General features: G+C 38.9%; 2 protein-coding genes across 2 annotated transcripts in view; both read right to left on the reverse strand.

The window, feature by feature from the left end:
• LOC143854996 (uncharacterized) overlaps window positions 1-17,300 on the reverse strand; it is a 35,366-nt gene extending 18,066 nt beyond the window's left edge. Inside the window, exons 1-2 of the mRNA XM_077365150.1 lie at window positions 16,886-17,300; window positions 4,227-4,426 (exon numbers count right to left, since the gene is read on the reverse strand). Of these exons, the coding sequence (XP_077221265.1) occupies window positions 4,227-4,426; window positions 16,886-17,108 (423 nt within the window). The 5' untranslated portion in view covers window positions 17,109-17,300. The remainder of the gene's footprint in view (window positions 1-4,226; window positions 4,427-16,885) is intronic.
• On the reverse strand, window positions 5,711-7,654 carry LOC143854740 (uncharacterized). Its single transcript, XM_077364849.1, has 3 exons — window positions 6,622-7,654; window positions 6,327-6,531; window positions 5,711-6,232 (listed from the first exon to the last, which is right to left on the reverse strand). The coding sequence occupies exons 1-3, from the start codon at window positions 7,652-7,654 to the stop codon at window positions 5,944-5,946; spliced, it is 1,527 nt and encodes a 508-aa protein (XP_077220964.1). The 3' UTR covers window positions 5,711-5,943.
• Window positions 17,301-17,637: the final 337 nt, after the last annotated feature.

The following is a 17,637-nucleotide window of genomic DNA, read 5'->3' on the forward strand; positions in this document are numbered from 1 at the left end:
TTTTTTCATGTTTTTAACTATTAAAAAAAATATTTCCCTCGTCGTAGCGGAACAAAAAGTTTCAAACGAAACACCAAACGAAACAGACGAAACACTGAAACGTTCTGTTTCGGTAGCGAAAACGAAACATCGAACGAAACAGAATTTATAAGTTAGGCCACAAGACATTCTTTTAGTCCGAAAATACGTCCACTATTTCATTGACCGACCTTCATCAGAAATGCCCACAAGCTATAAGCTTACTGAAAAAAATGCAATTGGTTTAATTTCATTGACCAGGCACCGTACCGTATACCTATGTTGGGTCATCCAATCTAGTGAGAGTGGAACTAAAGGAGGATAATCCTCTAAAAGGTCCTGAACTCATTTTGGGGTTTATATTTAATTGAAAATGGAAAATAGAACAAAAGAAACCCTAAACAAAGGAAAATAAAACCCTAAAATATGGAACATTTTATAATCCACCACTTTGCTTAAGGCAAGAACTCCTTGCATGTAGTGTAGAATGCATTGGAATAAGATATTGCACAAAAATTGGAGAAAAAACCTTGTCTTCAAGCTTTGGGTAGAATTTGGGGTAGAAATGGGCTGTGAAAAAGTGAACGAATGATGGAATTTAATGTGTTTTTAACCATCCCATTCATTTGGGATGGTTAAAAGATGCCAGATGCCCATCAAACAACCATAAAACCGTTACTAAATTAGGCTAAATGCGGAAATAAATCGCATTATGGCAAACCCTAACTTTGTAGTCCTATTAGCTTTCTGTACGCACTTCTTTTGTTCTTTAATAAATTCATCCTCTCTTCAAATTCTTATAAAAAGATAAATATACAGTCAATGTGAAACATTTTTTTCAATCGATGTGAAACATTAATTATAACAAAAATGGTACTATTAAATTCTATTAATAACAACAAAAGGAAGATAAGGCTAGAGTTTTAATTTGAATAACAGAATTACGGTGTAAGTTGTTGGTCTCACAAAATTTGCATATAGTAATGGGCTACATGGTTTATACTTAGAGGTGCCCCGATGATGCAAATCATGAAGACCAGTATGATTCTAATTTCCAATAAAATTTACTAATTATGTCTTAAGGACACTTCATGTTTTATGTTTTCCGAATTTACACGCAAACAATATATCTGATTTGAGATGATTCAGAGAAACTTGGGTGTAATCTTCCTCTCCCCCCCCCCCTCCTTTTTTTCTTTTTTTTTTTTTTGGTTTTTTGATGCACTCACCTTCCTATTTTAGGATCCTTTGGTCTTCAAAGCTATGTCACAAATATCTCCGATATTTTCAAAATATCACGTTTTTATCGCGAGATTTTAATAAAACGAAAAAATCCCGAACTAATCCCGAGATTTTAAAAATATAGCGATATTTTTGTTTTTATCATAAATATCCCAATGATATCGCGATATTATCCTGATATTTTTACGATATTTTTATTTTATATTTTTTTCTTAAATTTAATATTTTTATAGATTTTTTAAATAATTTTATTTTTACCTTTTATTTCCCGATCTAAACCCGAAAAAATTAATATATCCCGAGATTTTCCCTTGCCGAGAAATTCCCGAGAACGACATTTGTGACATAGCTTCAAAGAAATTGTGCCTCTCAAGAAAATATCTAGGAATATTCAACCAATCACAGTTCACACTCAATCAAACATTCAAACTTGCAAAGTATTGGTGCAGCCCAACAACCTGCGCTAAGAGATGCTGGAAGTGTTCTTTATCATGCTTTTAAATTTCCCCACAACGACCAAATTGTTTCCATTTTCATCCCTACCGAAACGAAATCTCAATGAATTCCTTCCACATCATTATTTCCTTCGAAATTCCAAAAATTCGACCGAAACGGTCGGAATGAAAAAAAAAATGGATAGATGTTATGATTTATGTCGTATAAACCTGTTTTTCTCAAAACAAAAATATCCTGCCTGAATCTACTAATCTACCTTTTTTTTTTAATGGTGAATCTACCAATCTACCATAAATCGAAAAACTGCAAATCAAAGAAATACATTTTTCTCTAGTAACTTTATGTGGTAGTGACATAGTGTTTGGGTCCTTAGAGGGGAGATTGGTCGTTGTACTTTCTTATACTTCATTAAATTATTCTTCACTATTGCCTTTATTTATTTTTCTAGACATGAGCAAGAATGCACGTCACTAGGTGTTGAATGTGATTAACCCATTTGGGATGGCTTACTTGCTTATGTGAGTTTCATCTTAAAATTTCATCATTTGCATGTTTCCATACGTTTCAATGACTTTACAAGATTTCCAGTGAATCCGATATGTTTCTGCTTCCTTGCCAACTGAAACCAAAATTTAAAACCTTGTTCTTTATGTTGACTTTTTACTGAGTAATAACAAATATCTTTCTATTTTCCGTTATTCTTTTTGTATTGTTGCATTCACCCTCCCAAGCGCCATCTCAGAAAGGTAGCTGCAAATGCAATCACAATACAAGAAGCAACCAGATGGCAGCATTCTAAAAGTTGATGTGCCACAGGCTTCAACTGAGAGCCTCCAAGCCTTGACCTATTTTGCCCAAAACTGAAAGCCATTCAAGTCAACGATGCTACACAATAAATCACACAATCAGAAACTAACGCACCAACATGACAAGATAAAAAGAGATGACAAGAGGAGCTTGACAACACACTCGGATCATCTACGGCTAGCCTATATATGGAACTTAAACTTTTTAGGCTGTTGAATCAAGACTTCAAAAAGTAAATGGCTTTTACCTTGAAAGTTTTTATATAGGGTAAGCCTATATAGTCCAGTATTTTTCAAAAAGTACTGTACGGCTAACACCATAGGATGATCCAAACCGTCCATTTGATGGGCACGATGTAAGTAGGTTTTGGTCTGTGCCCAAAAATTCAGGTCCATAGAATGATCCTAGCCCTCTGATCTATAGAGGTTTTCATAATACACAGTTCCTCTAAGATCTGTGGCCTAGGGTCACCATATAGACATGATTTTTTGGGAACAACCTACTTACGTCGTGGCCCGTCAAATGGACAGTTTGGATCATCCTATGGTGTAAGCCGTACAGTATTTTTTGAAAAGTACTGGATGATACGGGCTTACACCATATAAAATCTCTTACCTTGATTGCACAATGTAGAATGTGAATAATTATCAATAGTTTCAATGCCCTTCAAGAATAAATATAATTTTCTATATTCATTTATAATTTCACTATTATGTTAAAAACACGAGGTATTCTAAACTGAAGGCAGCCCTTGTAGAAATGGGGTGAAAGGGCACCCCCATTGGCTGCAAGGAGCAGCTGTGCATTTATAACCAAGTCAAAGTGCATTAAATGCATAACCGGCCCTTGCATCCAATGGGGGCGCTCTTTCACCACATTTCTGCAGGGGCGCCCTTCAGTTTAGAACTCCTCTGAAAATATATTCAAAAGTTCCATAATCGTTAATTGGATGGCCAAAAAATGCACTGCATACAAGCATCAAAGGCTTATTGCATGTGTGCTTTAACAATTTACTAATTTCAAAAATAAAATTGGCTGCTGATGAAAAGCTAAATAAGACAGAGAGCCAATTTCAAAACCTGCAATTCTTTTTTATTTGCAAATCTCATAGTCAGAATGTATATATAAAGGAAAGACAAAGGAGATACAGAATGCCCACCACATAATATATTGCAAAGTTGTCCTTATCCTCCATGTAAGTGAACTTCAACTTAAAATGAATCATATAAATAACCCACAAGGTTGTCATCAATGTAGCCGAGTCAAGTAGCGTGTGTGTATGAACAGTTTCAATGCCCCTCAAGAATAAATATAAATTTCCATTTTCATTTATAATTTCACTATTGTGTTAAAAACATAAGTCAAGTAGTGTGTGTGTGTGTATGAACAGTTTCAATGCCCCTCAAGAATAAATATAAATTTCCATTTTCATTTATAATTTCACTATTGTGTTAAAAACATATCAAAAGTTCCACAATCATTAATTGGATGGCCAAAAAAATGCGCTGCACACAGACATCAGAAGTTTATAGCATGTGTGTGATTTACTATTTACTCATTTCAAATATAAAATTTATGGCTGATGAAAAGCTAACTCAGACAGGGAGGCCAAGTTTCAAAACCTGCAATTCTTGTTTATTTGCAAATCTCATAAACAGAATGTATATATAAAGGAAAGACAAAAGGAGATACAGAATGCCCACCACATAATATATTGCAAAGTTGTCCTTATCCTCCATGTAAGTTGACTTTAACTTAAAACGAATCATATAAATAACCCACAAGGTTGTCATCAATGTAGCCGAGTCGAGTAGTGTGTGTATATCATATTCCATAACAAAACTGCAGTACAGTCTAACGGCTAAAAATATAGCTGTCAGTTCCTGAGTTTTGAGCGATAGCCCTGCAATAGTACAAAGCTATAGATGAAGAGGTTTGGAAATCAAAGGGATGAAAGTAGTAAAACTTAATCCATTATTAAGTGAATTTTTAGTCAGAAAACACTTGATGAAAGAAAATAATATGCATATAACAAGAACGGAAAGGAAACCTAAAAGAGCAATACAAGTAAATCTTCATCATCAATAACTCATAGGGTAACCATTCAAAAAAAAAAAAAAAGGTACCAGGATGAAGTAAATGTTCAAAGTACAGCAAGCAAAACTAACTGATAACCAATCACCTTGCTCCATGATTCTGATCTCAGATGACGACAAGTACAAAATATTAACTCTGCTTTTACTTGACCATATATCGTTGCAAACTCATTATCCTGAGGTTATTTGATCTTCCTTTTTTGTGTGTTTGTGTGTGTCTGTGTGTGTTTGGGGTTAAGAGATTTGGGACTGATTTATACACTACGCTGTAATTATTCATAATTATGATGATAGAATAAGAATTCAATTTATTTTTTCGTATGTGATGATCGGCTTATTGGTTGAAGTGTTCGGCTTATTTTTTCATATATGATGATCGGCTTATTGGTATATCACAGTGGTGTGATGTACCAATGATTAGTGATACTAGATGATCATAGTGGTGTGATGCTCCTTTTTTCACAAGTTCACAATTTAATTTTATGCATTTATCTATTCCCTGAGATTTAAATAAAGCCAAGTGGATTTCTTTGATAGACAATGGATTTTATCTTCTGGAACTAGATTTGCAACTGGTTTTGGTGATTATTCAATCTGGAATTCACACAATGACTGACTCAACTCAACTTAACTCAACTAAGCCTTTGTCCCAAACTAGTTGGGGTCGGCTAATGAATCCTTTCCAAAATTTTCATGAAGGTGAACGAATTCACCCGGCTCAAATTGACTTAAGTCTAATCCTGACACTAGTTGGGTTTGTCTACATGGATCATTTTCTTCCATTCTCTCCTATCCAAGGTCATGTTCTCTGTTATGTTCCATGCTAACCTTGTGTGGCCGCACATCCATCTAAGCATTCGCATCTCTGCTACACTCATCTTATGCACATGCTGCTTCTTGGTGGCCCAACATTCTGAGCCATACAGCATGGCTGGCCTCACAGCTATCTTATAAAACTTTCCCTTCAACTTATTGTTTTGGTCACAGGCATAGTTGTAAATTCCGTTTCGGTCGCCATTTCGTTTTGGCCACAGAAACGGAATTCCGGTAGGATTTCGGTCATTTCGGTGCATTTCGGTCGAAACTTTTCGTTCACACAAAAAATATATTAAAAAATATGAGAAAAATCCAAAAAAATATAAAATCAATAGAAAAAGATGAAAAAATAATAAATAGTCCAAAATATATATCCCAAAAGGCATATTCATTACTTAAACACATAAAGTCTTGCACAAGTTCAACTGATAGTCTGATACATAGAAAAACATTAAAAAAAAGAGATACATGAAAGTGAAACATAGACAATAGCTAGTAGCAACAACTCTCAGTCATCATAACCCGGATGATCATACTCAATGTCTTCTTCGTCGTCGTCGTCGCCGCCGTCATCACCACCTGGACCACCAGTAGGGACATCTTCTTCAAGAAGCATGAGAAAGTCGTCGTCGTCGTCCCCGGCCCCAACCACAGCAGTAGGTGCTTCAAGATTTTCCCACCCAATGTCTTCCGACGTGAATATGACATCTTCTTCTTCTGCAACCCAATCCATCATGACATCCAGATGGTCTATGCTCAAAGGGTCACTAGTGGTAGATGATTTCCTCAACAAGTCCCTGAAAAGGAAAACATTAAGTTTAATGTCAAAGGTTAAACTTAAAAGCTTAAAGTGATGAGGTGAGAGTTGAAAACATTATATACGTTGTATACCTTTTTCGAAACTTAAGATTGTAATGGACAAACACCAAGTCATCTAATCTCTGGTGCTCCAACCTATTTCTCTTTGCAGAGTGAATGTGTTCGAAGGTGCTCCAATTCCATTCACACCCAGTCGCACTGCAGGTCTGACTAAGGATTCTGATCGCAAAGGTCTGTAATTCTTCCACGTCACCTCCGAATTGATTCCACCATGCAACTGTAAAGTAACAAATAGTAAAGCATTATTTGTTGAGAAACTGAAAGTTAAAATGAATTATACTTAATTAAACAAACAACTCAAATATACCTGGTCCCAACTTCGTTTGGTTGCGGATTGCAAGCTTCATTCCAAACATACCCTTAGCCTCTCGATAATCCTCAATCTGATTGGTGATGAGGTCTTGTGTAGCTTCATCAGGTACCAGTCGAGTGATGCATGCCAACAAGCCTCTGGTTACTTCACTGTGCCTAGAGAAGGTAGGAGTGAAAAAGAGAGCAGGGTTAAGAAAATATCCTGCTGCATGGAGGGGACTGTGGAGTTGCCTATCCCATCTTTGGTCGATGATCCTCCAGATGGGATTGTAATCTGATTTTCTCTTCAACATCTCCTTGATGTTCTCTTTGGCCTTATCCATGGCCTCATATAGGTAACCCATCGCCGGTTTGTCCTGCCGATCTACCAAACGCAGCACTCTCACTAAAGGCTCGCTGATGTTTAGAATGTACTTGCATTGGTCCCAAAAAGATTTATCCAACATAGTACTAACTACCCCTTCACTCAGTGGGTGTTGGACAAACCTACTAGTACTATACCCATCAGACACAAACATCTGCAGAAGTGCTTTCCAATTCAACACCAGACTTTGTATGCTAATGAAATTTGTAGCAAATCTGGTTGCAACAGGGCGGCACAACTCCTTCCCACCTGTGAACTTCTTCCTCATCAAATTCAAGAGGCTTCCATGGTTGTAGATGAACTTTGTAATCGTCTGAGCCCTCTCAATTGTGGTTGCTATGTGAGGAAATACAGTCGGTTTGCACAGATGCTCCAAGATAAGATCTAAGCAATGAGCTGCGCACGGAGTCCAGAAGAATGTACCAAACGCGGCTTCTAGTCTTTTCCCAGCAGCTTTGTAACTTGGCTCACTGTCAGTTACAAATTGCACCACATATTCCGGATTCACCTCTCCGACAATCTTTGCAAAGATATTGTATAATTCATCAGCATTCTTCACTATGCCAGATGCATCAACGGATTTGAGGAATATGACTCCTTTAGGGCAGTACACCAAAAAGTTGATTAGGGAACGTTGTTTGGTGTCTGTCCATCCATCTGCCATAATACTACAGCCAGTGTATCTCTATGACAGCTTAATCTCCTCCAAGTAGTTGTTTACCTCATCCACTGTATTCTTCAAAATGGGATCCCTTAAAGCATGATAAGTAGGTGCCTTATAACACGAACCCACGGCATTCACAGCATCAAACATAAGTTGCCAGAAAGGTGAATTGGCAACGTTGAAAGGGAGATTGACATCGTAGCAAAGCATGCCAACCGCCATGTCTGCTCTATCCATTGTTTCTTTAGTTGCAAAAGCACTTTTAATGCTTGGCTGGGCTCCAGGGGTTGTTCGTGCTGCAAAGAAATTCCTGATCCCTCCTGTGATTCCCTTCTTCTTCCTTTTTGTACCACTCGGTTCTACAAGAACTTCCTTACCTCTTCGTTGAGGAAATTGGGTGCCAATGTCTTCTTCATCCTGCTCTTCTTCTTCATCTGGTGTGCCATAAAAACCTCCAACATCTGCTCTGGATAGGCTCATCCTAGCCCTTTCTTTTCTCTTTGCATCTAAAAGTTGCTTCATTCGATATTTTACATCTTCAGTCACTTTTTTGCATGATGCTACTTCACCAGGAACAGCCGCTAAATGTTCTTTCAAGCGGGTAATACCTCCACCCGATATGACTTTGCCACAGAATATGCAAGTTACTTTATTTTTTTGACCCGGAACCAATATACCGTAAGCCCATGCCGGGTCATCCGATCCAGCGGGTGCCGAACCAATAGAGGATGCTCCTGCAGAAGGTCCTGAGCCCGACCCACTCATTCTGAAATGAAGTAGAAGAAGGGGAAAAATGAATTAGAAGAAAGAAAATTGAAACAAATTACAAAAAAATGAAGTAGAAGGTGACAAATGAAATAAGAAATAAAGAGAACCTTGAGGTTGAACTTGAGTTGAAGAGAAGAAGAAAAAATTAGCCTTCACTCACTTGAAATAAGCCTTTGGAAATAGTTCTTGAATTCTTGTAGTGGTAAGTTGAATGTATGCCCTTTGCTCCAAAATAGACTTGGATTGAGTTGAAGAAGAGGGTAGACTTGTAGGAAATTTAGTAGAATAGATAATGTAAGTGAAAGTAGAGAAAGAAGGAGAGAAATAAAGAGAATCACTTATGTGAAGGTAGAGGATAAGAAGATAGGGAAAAGGCTATTTATAGAGTTTTTAATTGATTGTGCATTTAAAAATGACTAAAATACCCTTCCCAACAGCTATAAACGGTCACATTTTGAGGTTAAAATTGTCAAAAACCAAAAAGAGCTGTTCCAGGGGCATTGTCGTAAATTCTGCAAAATCCAGTCAAACTAGCCGTTATTTTGAATTTCGGCCATTTTGTCCGAAATCCAGAATTTCGGTCAATTTCGAACCAAATTTCGGACGAAACGAAATTTTGTAGATTTTGTTTTGTTTTCGGAATGTTTCGTCCATTTCGGACGAAACGAAACGAAATTTGTAACTATGGTCACAGGCTATTTACTGGTAGGAAGACATGAAGTCCCATAAAGTATCTCTCGGAAAATGCCACCCCTTCTACATGAGTGATTGGGCCATCAAGTAAGTCCAAAAATGAAGACAATAAACTAGAATACATAGTTTTCAACCCATATCCAAATAAAGGAAAGAAGCCTTCTAAATACATCAAAGAGATCTTTAAGTTGGAACATTTGTGCAGAAAAGAATTATAGTTGTACTTCCTCTTTATCTTTTAATTCATTCAGCATTTATAAAAAAAACTAAAATGAATATAGTGCAGTGCAAAACTAGTAGTCCATGAAGGACTATCTGTTCGTTGACATTACAGTAAGCATGTGGATAGAGTTGCAATTACATGTTATCTTCAAAATAAGTTGTATATATATATTTGAGCCAAAGAAGATTTTTTTTTTTTTTTTTGAAATGGTGAAATCTATATTAAAAGGAGGGGCAAGCCCCAAGACCGTGGTAAAGAGTACAAGAGGAAAAGATATACAAAGAAATAAGGATACAAAAAGACGGGGGCCGGGGGGGGCGGGGGGGGGGGGAAGGGGGGCAGATCTCCAAGGATGCCCAATTCACCCCATCTCTGGCTAGACGGTCCAACTCGCTATTAGCCGAGCGACATAAGTGCTGGAATAAGACTATACGTCCTTCCACACGATTTTGAATCTCATCAATCAACTCCACAAATCTCCAGGCCTACCACCTACTACCATCCATCCATCTAATGGTATTTAAAGAATCTCCCTTGACTATTAACCTGTCCAAAATACTATCTTCAGTAATCTTGATGCCCTGAAGCACCGCTCTTACCTCTGCCTCGTTGGAATCCTTGACCTCAATGGGGCTGAGAAGGCCCATCTAGTCACTCCATATCTCTAAGAAAACCTCGTCAAAATTTAGCTTGAGCCACCCAGGGTCAACGGCACCCAAATAGGAGTAACCGACCCCTCTCTTCAACATAGCAAATCTCCTTCCAACATCTGTTGAAGCCAGAACTAGAGTAGACTTTAAAGGAAGGGAGAACCCTAACCCACGATATAAGAATAGAAATGATCTTTGTGAATGAGAAAGAGACCCCTTGCATTGATTTTTAAAAAGCCTGGCATTTCTCTCCTTCCAGAGGATCTAGATAGAGGCTAGCATTGCCGCTCTCCATAATATCCTTCCTTTTGAAGGCCAAGGCACAGAGAACCACCTATCCAAGAACTCTAACAATCAACAAGGGAAAACTCAGGACATCCCAAATTTATCAAGGATGCGGCACAAAACCTCCCTGGCAAAAGGGCAACGAAGGAACAAGTGGTCAACTGTTTCCTCATTCCTCACACATAAGGCGAGATGATCAATTATCCACATCTGTTGGTGTGGATCCCGAATAGCAGAGGAAGTGCATCGTCTTGGTTGGAGGCCCGCCCTATCTCTCTGTATCTCCCCACACTCGGGTGGTGTTTTTTTATTGTTCTCTTGTTCCCTTTTGGTTAGGGGTGGGTTTGTGTCTGCGTTTTCTGTGAATTTGGGATAAAGATCCGAATTTCACGGGAAAGTCGCCACCTAGGTTAGGGCCTAGGACCCATGATCTGCATTTCTAGTGAATTTGGGATAAGAATCCGAATTTTACGAGAAAGGCGATAACCAAAGTTGCGATCTAGTTTGACGATTAACTCTGTTTTTAGCATGGTCTTGTCAAAAATCTGAGTAAGGGATATGGTTACATGAGGGGAAGGTGTTAGGCACCCCTCATGCCCGGAAAAACCCGGTCTCTTGGCTTGAATTGGTGGGAGGTGGGAAAAGTTTAGCAAAATTGATTTTAAACTCTTTTTAAGATTAAGCTTATTCTCGAGTTGGGTTTTTAAACAGAAGGAAAGATAAAAGGTATGGAAAATAGTTCTTCTGCTCGCAAATGTAAGGGAAATGGGATTTCCTATTATATGACTTGGGTCAACAAGATCCCCGAATGTAAGTGCGTAAAGCGGTAAAGAAGGCGATAAATAAAAGAAGCTGAAGGTAAATGATAAAAGGTAAAGAGAATTCTTTAACTTAAGCCTTTACGGATAGTAATGCTCAAAAGATTGAGATTGGACATACAATGCCTCGCCATTTGGCACTTGAAAGCAAGGGCATCCTCAATTTAATTGATTACTGACCGCATAGAGCAGAAGTTAGAGAAAAGTCTTTAGGAAAGGGAGGGGATTTATACTATAGGGTTTGGGGCCAGAGGATCCCCATACCCTATAGCTACCCACTACCGAGTTTGTGATGAAAAACCGGAAAGTTGTAAATGACAGAAAGTAAATGAATGGAAGTAACGAAAAAGAATTCAGTTCTTTTCGTTTGTCCAACACCTCAAGAGCATAGAGCTCTCTTCTCTATCTCTCACGACCTATAGTGGGGCCCAAGATAGAGTGGTAGGATAACGAGACTACCTGTTACCGAGTGTGTAATGAAAAGTACTGAAAGCTGTAAAATTATCAAATCAAGGGTTAGTGCTGCTCCAAATCCTCAGAAATTCGGCAGAACTCCGACGTGCAGTGGTATATCCGAGGCAATTTTGGCAGAACTCCTACGCTCGGTGATATATCAAAGGAGATTTCGGCAGAAACTGGGTAGGATTAATTTCTGGAAATCTCCACAAGCTTCTGACTTTTTCTCTCTTACTCACTTTCTCTCTCTTGGGTTTTCTAAAACCAAAGGGGAAGGGGTGTGAATATTAAAGAGGGATTGGTGAAACATCAAAGTGGAGGGGTGTAATTGCTAAATGGGTGTACTTATCAAAAGAGGAGGGGTGTTAAGGCTGAAGTGGTGTACTTATCAAAAGAGGGGGTGTAAAACTAGAGCAAGGGAGGAGGTGGGAGTGAGGTTATGGAAATGAAGGTGGGAGGGCCTCCCCTCCCAAAATCGCTACCAGCGATTATGGGGGCTCCCAAAATCGCCGGGGTGGGGTCTCGAGTTCCCGGTTTTGGTTTTTGGTTCCCGATTGTAGGTTCTGGTTTTGTTGGTTGTCTAACAAGTGACTTTTGGTTCCCATAAGGTTGTTTTGGGTGGCCAAAAGTGGTTTACGGTTCCCAGAAAGTGGTTTCTTATGACCGAAAGTGCCAAAACGACTTCCGGTGGAGCTTTTTCTGAGTTTTGGTGATCGGATCTTCGGGATCTTGTGTTTCTGTAAATGAGGGGTGTCAAGCTATCGGGGCTTTGCGGTTTTGATCCTTAGATCCTTAGAACCTTAGTCTGACCAATTCAGGGCTCAGTCGAAAGGTATTGGTGAACTCGCGGGGCGGGGGGGGTTCTGGGTGTAGGCTTGGTTGTTGGGGGTTTTTGCATGGTTTTGGTAACTGTGTTGTTGAAAACCTAGAGAAACACTGGGAGAGACATCAAGAGAAAGACCACAGAAGCTTCGGAACTCATCATAGGATTCATCATCGCAACAACCTGTCATTAGTTCTGTCCTAACAGAATGGGGTGTCTACAGTTAGGGTCTACAGTTGGCAAGGTTTTAAATTTTGGTTTCGGTTTTTAATTTTTGTAGACACAGAAATGGAAACATTACGGTTTCACCGGAAATCTTGTAAAATCACGGAAACATATGTAAACATATGCAAATGATGAAATTTTAAGATGAAACTTTGGGAGATGCTAGAATAAGCAAAAATACATACTTAGAAACCATCACATAAGCACGAAAGCCATCCATAATGGTTTAATCACATCGAACACCCAATGACATGTGTTGTCGCACATTTCTGTAATCGTAAAGTCAATGGAGAAGAACAATGTAATGGAATATAAAAGTATGATAACCAGTCTCCCCTCCAAGGACCCCAACTCTATGTCAATACGACATAGAGTTACAAGGTATCATAGGTCTCATCCCGATCTGACATCCCATGAATATAATATGGTTACTTTGCTGTGCAATTCAATGTTGTTGCCTACCAAATATCATTCCCTACATTAATGAAATGAAATCAAATGCAAATCATAACATCTTTCCATTTTTTGTCATTCTGACCATTTTGGTCAAATTTTGGGAATTTCGGTCGACAATAATGACCTGGAAAGAATTCATTGAGATTTTGTTTCGGTGGGGATGAAACTGAAACATTTTAGTCATTTAAGGAAAATCTAAATCCATGTTTGTTGGTTACGAAGGTGATCCAACGTAAGGATTTTAACCTAGAAGGTTGTCCACCCAAACGCGCAAACTCTCCATTCTTTAGATAGATGAGAGGACTGCGAGCTAGATGTAATATGGGTATACAAGGACTTTTGGATGAAGATTCCAGATGTGCTCCAGATCCAAACCCTTTTGTCACTCCTAGAATTGCTAATGTAAGTAGATTGAAGAATAGGAATGAAGTGAGCAACTTTAGCGAGCTCTCTATCAAAAAAGATTTCTTCAGAAATTAATATTCTAAGCTATGCGACCTTCTATCCTTTCAAAGCAATCTTTGACCAACACTTGTTTTGGGATATCACTGCAAATCCTTAAGAGGAGCCCAGAACACCGCCTAAGTCTCTCTCTATACACTATGAATTTAGTTCCTTCCAAAAATATTTGCTTAGTCTAACCGTTGAAAAAAAAATATTTGCTATGTCTGCAATATCTCTCTCCATAGGGTTGGGTCAAAGCAGTACTTCTGTAATTTTCATTTGAAATCAAATTCCCACCAGTTGTACCATACTTACTCTCTATAACTTTAGCCTAGTGTTGCTCTCTTTCCTCCCCAAACATCGACAGCCACATTCCCAGGAGAGTGGTGTTCACAAGTATCAAGTTTCTAATTCCCAGACTGCCAGATTTGATAGGCCTGCAAACATCTTCCCAATACACAAGGCGAAAATTTCTTTGGATATGTTCAATGCACTTTGAATACAGAGATGACACGTCTCAGTAAAGATAGATGAAAAATAGGTATGTTTGCAAAGATTGATTTAACAAGAATGATCCTCCCCAACCCCAACCCCAACGATACTAGAGTCTGTTTCCAACTAGATAATCTTCTCTCCACTCTTTCCACAATCACATTCCATGCTCTCTTCTTTGGACAAACCCCGCCAAGCGGAAGTCCTAGGTGTAGGTAGGGAGAACACCCAAGGAGGCCAGCCAACCGATCTCTCTCTCTTCTTCATCAATATGGATGCCGGTAAGTTTGGACTTCGGGAATTTTGACCTTTGCCCCGTAATAACCTCATAGCATCTAAAGACTGCATTTAACTTTAGAACTTTATCCCTCTCATCCTTGATAAAAATAAAGGTATCGTTTGCAAATTGTAGATGAGTAACTTCTACCTCGTATGACCGATATAGAAGCCTTCATTGAGGCCACGTCTCCTTCCTTTCTCCATGATTCTGCTTTAAGATTCTGCTACTATAAAGAAAAGAAAGGGGGGAGGGGGATCGCCTTGATGACGACCAAGGGAGGATTTGAAGAATCCTTTAGGAGAACCTTTTACTAGAATTGAGAGCCAAGTTGGTGAAATAAATCTTCATCTCCAACTACGCCACCAATCTCCAAAGCCCATTCGCCCCATTAAGTAGTCATAGGCGGTTTCCATATCTACCTTATACACAACTCCTTTGGTCTCAGTCTTAGAATAGTAGTCAATAATCTTTTTAACGATTAAAGCATTGTCTAAAATCTGGCTTCCCAGCCTTCCCTGGATGAAGGCAGATTGATAGAAGAAATGATTTTAGGCATGACTTTCATCAATCTATCTGCCAAAACTTCTGCTAACACTTTGTACAGGCATCCAACCAAGCTAATTGGCCTAAACTCCCTAGTTTTGTCTGTGCTGTACACATTAGGGATCAACACTATAAAGGTAGCTCCTGTGCCTTTGTCAGACACCAATCTTTCATAGAATTCCTTGAAAAATTACAAATATCCACTCTTCACAGCCTCCCAACAGGTTTGGAAGAAAGCAAGGCAAAATCCATCATGACCAGGGCTCAATCTTTACTCAAGGAAAAGAGGCTAACACTAATCTCCTCAAGGAAAGGTTTTTCGAGGTGGTAGCGGTCAGTATCCTCGATAGAATCAAATTCAACCCCAACTGGTCTAAAGAGGCCTCTATTTGTAAACAAGTAGAGACCATGATTAATGATGGTTTCCTTATCCTCACAGTGTGTACCGTTAATTTGGAGAGTGCTAATCCCGTTGCTTCTTCTAGCACTAGCGATTCTATCATTAATTTGGAGAGTGCTAATCATGTTGCTTCTTCTAGCACTAGCAATTCTATGATAGTAAGTTGTGTTTTTATCCCCCTCTTTCAGCCACTTAACTCTAGATCTTTGCTTCCAATAAATTTCATCCTGGATGATTAATCGGTTATACTCCTCCCTTATGCGGCCAAGCTCAGATATGTCCTCCTGACTCGCTTCTCCAATCTCTTCACCTCGACAAATTTCCTAAATGCTATAAGATAGTCAATCTTTCGTTTCACCAGCCATTCAAGAGTTTTTTTTCCACTCCTTGAGTTTACTTTTATTAAAGTGTAGCTTTTGGTTGATAACCACATCTGTCGATCCATAGCAGGAGGCCTCATTCAGGGGTGCAACTCGGGTCGGGTTCAACCCGAACTCGTCAGATTCAACCCTGAAAAAAAAACGGGTCGAGTTGGGTATATTTCGGGTCGGGGTCGGGTTCGAGTTGAGTTTTCCAAAACTGGGTGGAGTTCGGGTAGGGTTCAGGTTGAGGGATTGGGCAAGCCGACCCGAGTGAAACCCGAAATTTTTTATCAGTTTTTTAGTAACTTAAAAACTTGGGGCTGGGTCAGGTTAACTCGGTCGGGTCGGGTCGGAAAAAAGGGTTCCTCGAGTTGGAACTTCGGTCAAGTCGGATTCGGGTTGAGTAAATGGATCCGCGGGTTGGGTTCGGGTTGGCCTCAACCCGACCCGAGTTGCACCCCTAGCCTCATTCCATCATTCAGATAACTTCTCTCCTGTTTCAGGGATTTCCAATCAAGCAATCTCAAATCTGAATGAGGGAGGTCCCCAAAGATTATTCGATTAAATCTGTCAATGTCTTCTATATATTTAATCCACTTGAAGCTCGGGATCTATGGGCCCTATGGTCCCTAACGAAAATAGTAAGCTTGACATTTCAAAGGAGTTCTGCCCCAATTGTAATTATCAGAGCCTATTGTATTAAGTTCAATAATAGTTTTCCTAAACAGTGTAGGTTGATTATTCACCTTTCCTGAAGTATGGTTGCGGATGTTTCCTCCCTTGTGGAGGGTAATCAGACACTCACCCATCCTAATAAAGTGAACTATTGAATAAATAAATGGTCATATAAGTCTTGTGTGCCATATATTTCATCAACTCTTGTTTAAGAAAAAAAATCCCAATTTTCCTTCAAACAACATTAGAGCCTGTATCAATTAACTTGGGAACTGAAATCAGAAGCTCATGCCCATGTCATAATTAATTAAATACAGAATGAGTGATGTCTTAAAGATCTCTTCAGAAACTGTGTTGTGCTCTTGTTCTTCTTTTGTGTTTTAGTTTTTATCTTGATTGGTCAAAACAAACAGTGAGATCCCATTAAACCCATCTCTAAAAATAAATTGTAGAAGAAAAAAACTTAAAACATTTTTTTTTTCATTTCAGAACCAAAAAGGACTAAAACCCAGAAGCCCAAACTAACTGTACCACAAAACCCATCTGTTAATTCCTTCATACTGTGAAAAAATAAAGAGAAACCCCAACTTGAGAAACAGAAAAAGGGAAAAACCCACAACTGAAATTTAATTTTTCACCTGCACAAGTCCTCTCCTTGATGAGCTTGTAAATGAGAACAGATATTCCAATAGCGTGACAGGCCTCAGCCGCGACAAAGAGATTGTCATGGTCATGGACAATAAAGCGAAGGAATACAAGGGTCACCATGCCTGCAACAACACCCAGAAAGGCCTTTACCATTGGAGGCTGTCTCCTCCCCCATCCTGCCACAGCATTAATTGGCCTCCTCGGAGCCCTCATTTTCTCTCTATCTGACTGTATCTAATTGGATTGAAGAACAAACAGAATAACAAATCTGCTGAAAGGTAGGATAATTAGATGGGTGTGTAGGTTGATTGAGAGAAATAGAGGTACAGAGAAGAAATGTTTTAAAGAGAGCAGAGAAGAAGAAGAAAGTATGGGGTTTTGGAAATCTCTGAGGTGCCTTTTTTCGTTTTATTAATGAGGGTTAAAAAGGTCCAAGTCGGTACAGTAGATTGCTAATGGAAAAACTGTACTTTGGGACACATTTTCCAAGGGTTTGGACCCTACTAAAAAGTGGGTCCTATTTATCAGTCTGAATTTTGAATTTTAAGATTTCTCATCCGGTGAGATCGACAGTACGTGGGTGATGTTATCATTGACCAAAAAGAGCTTCGCTAGGGCACCAGCCCTATGTTTGATCTCCACAACCCCAAATCTACGCAAATATCAAGCCAATTGGGCATTCTTAACATCTAATAATATGTATTTTTTGTCATTAAATTTGGGTCATTAGATCGAAATTATG

This window comes from Tasmannia lanceolata, unplaced genomic scaffold, assembly GCF_043159265.1.
Source record: "Tasmannia lanceolata isolate RefF3 unplaced genomic scaffold, GAP_Taslan_0.1 ptg000020l, whole genome shotgun sequence".
Taxonomy (NCBI): Eukaryota; Viridiplantae; Streptophyta; class Magnoliopsida; order Canellales; family Winteraceae; genus Tasmannia; species Tasmannia lanceolata.

Excerpts from the sequence above, each read along its gene's own strand:
- LOC143854740 (XM_077364849.1), bottom strand. The coding sequence starts at position 7,654 with ATGGCAGATGGATGGACAGACACCAAACAACGTTCCCTAATCAACTTT. Across the intron at positions 6,532-6,621 it reads CCAAACGAAGTTGGGACCAG|TTGCATGGTGGAATCAATTC; the intron begins GTATATTTGAGT and ends GTTACTTTACAG. Across the intron at positions 6,233-6,326 it reads AATCTTAAGTTTCGAAAAAG|GGACTTGTTGAGGAAATCAT; the intron begins GTATACAACGTA and ends TTTCCTTTTCAG.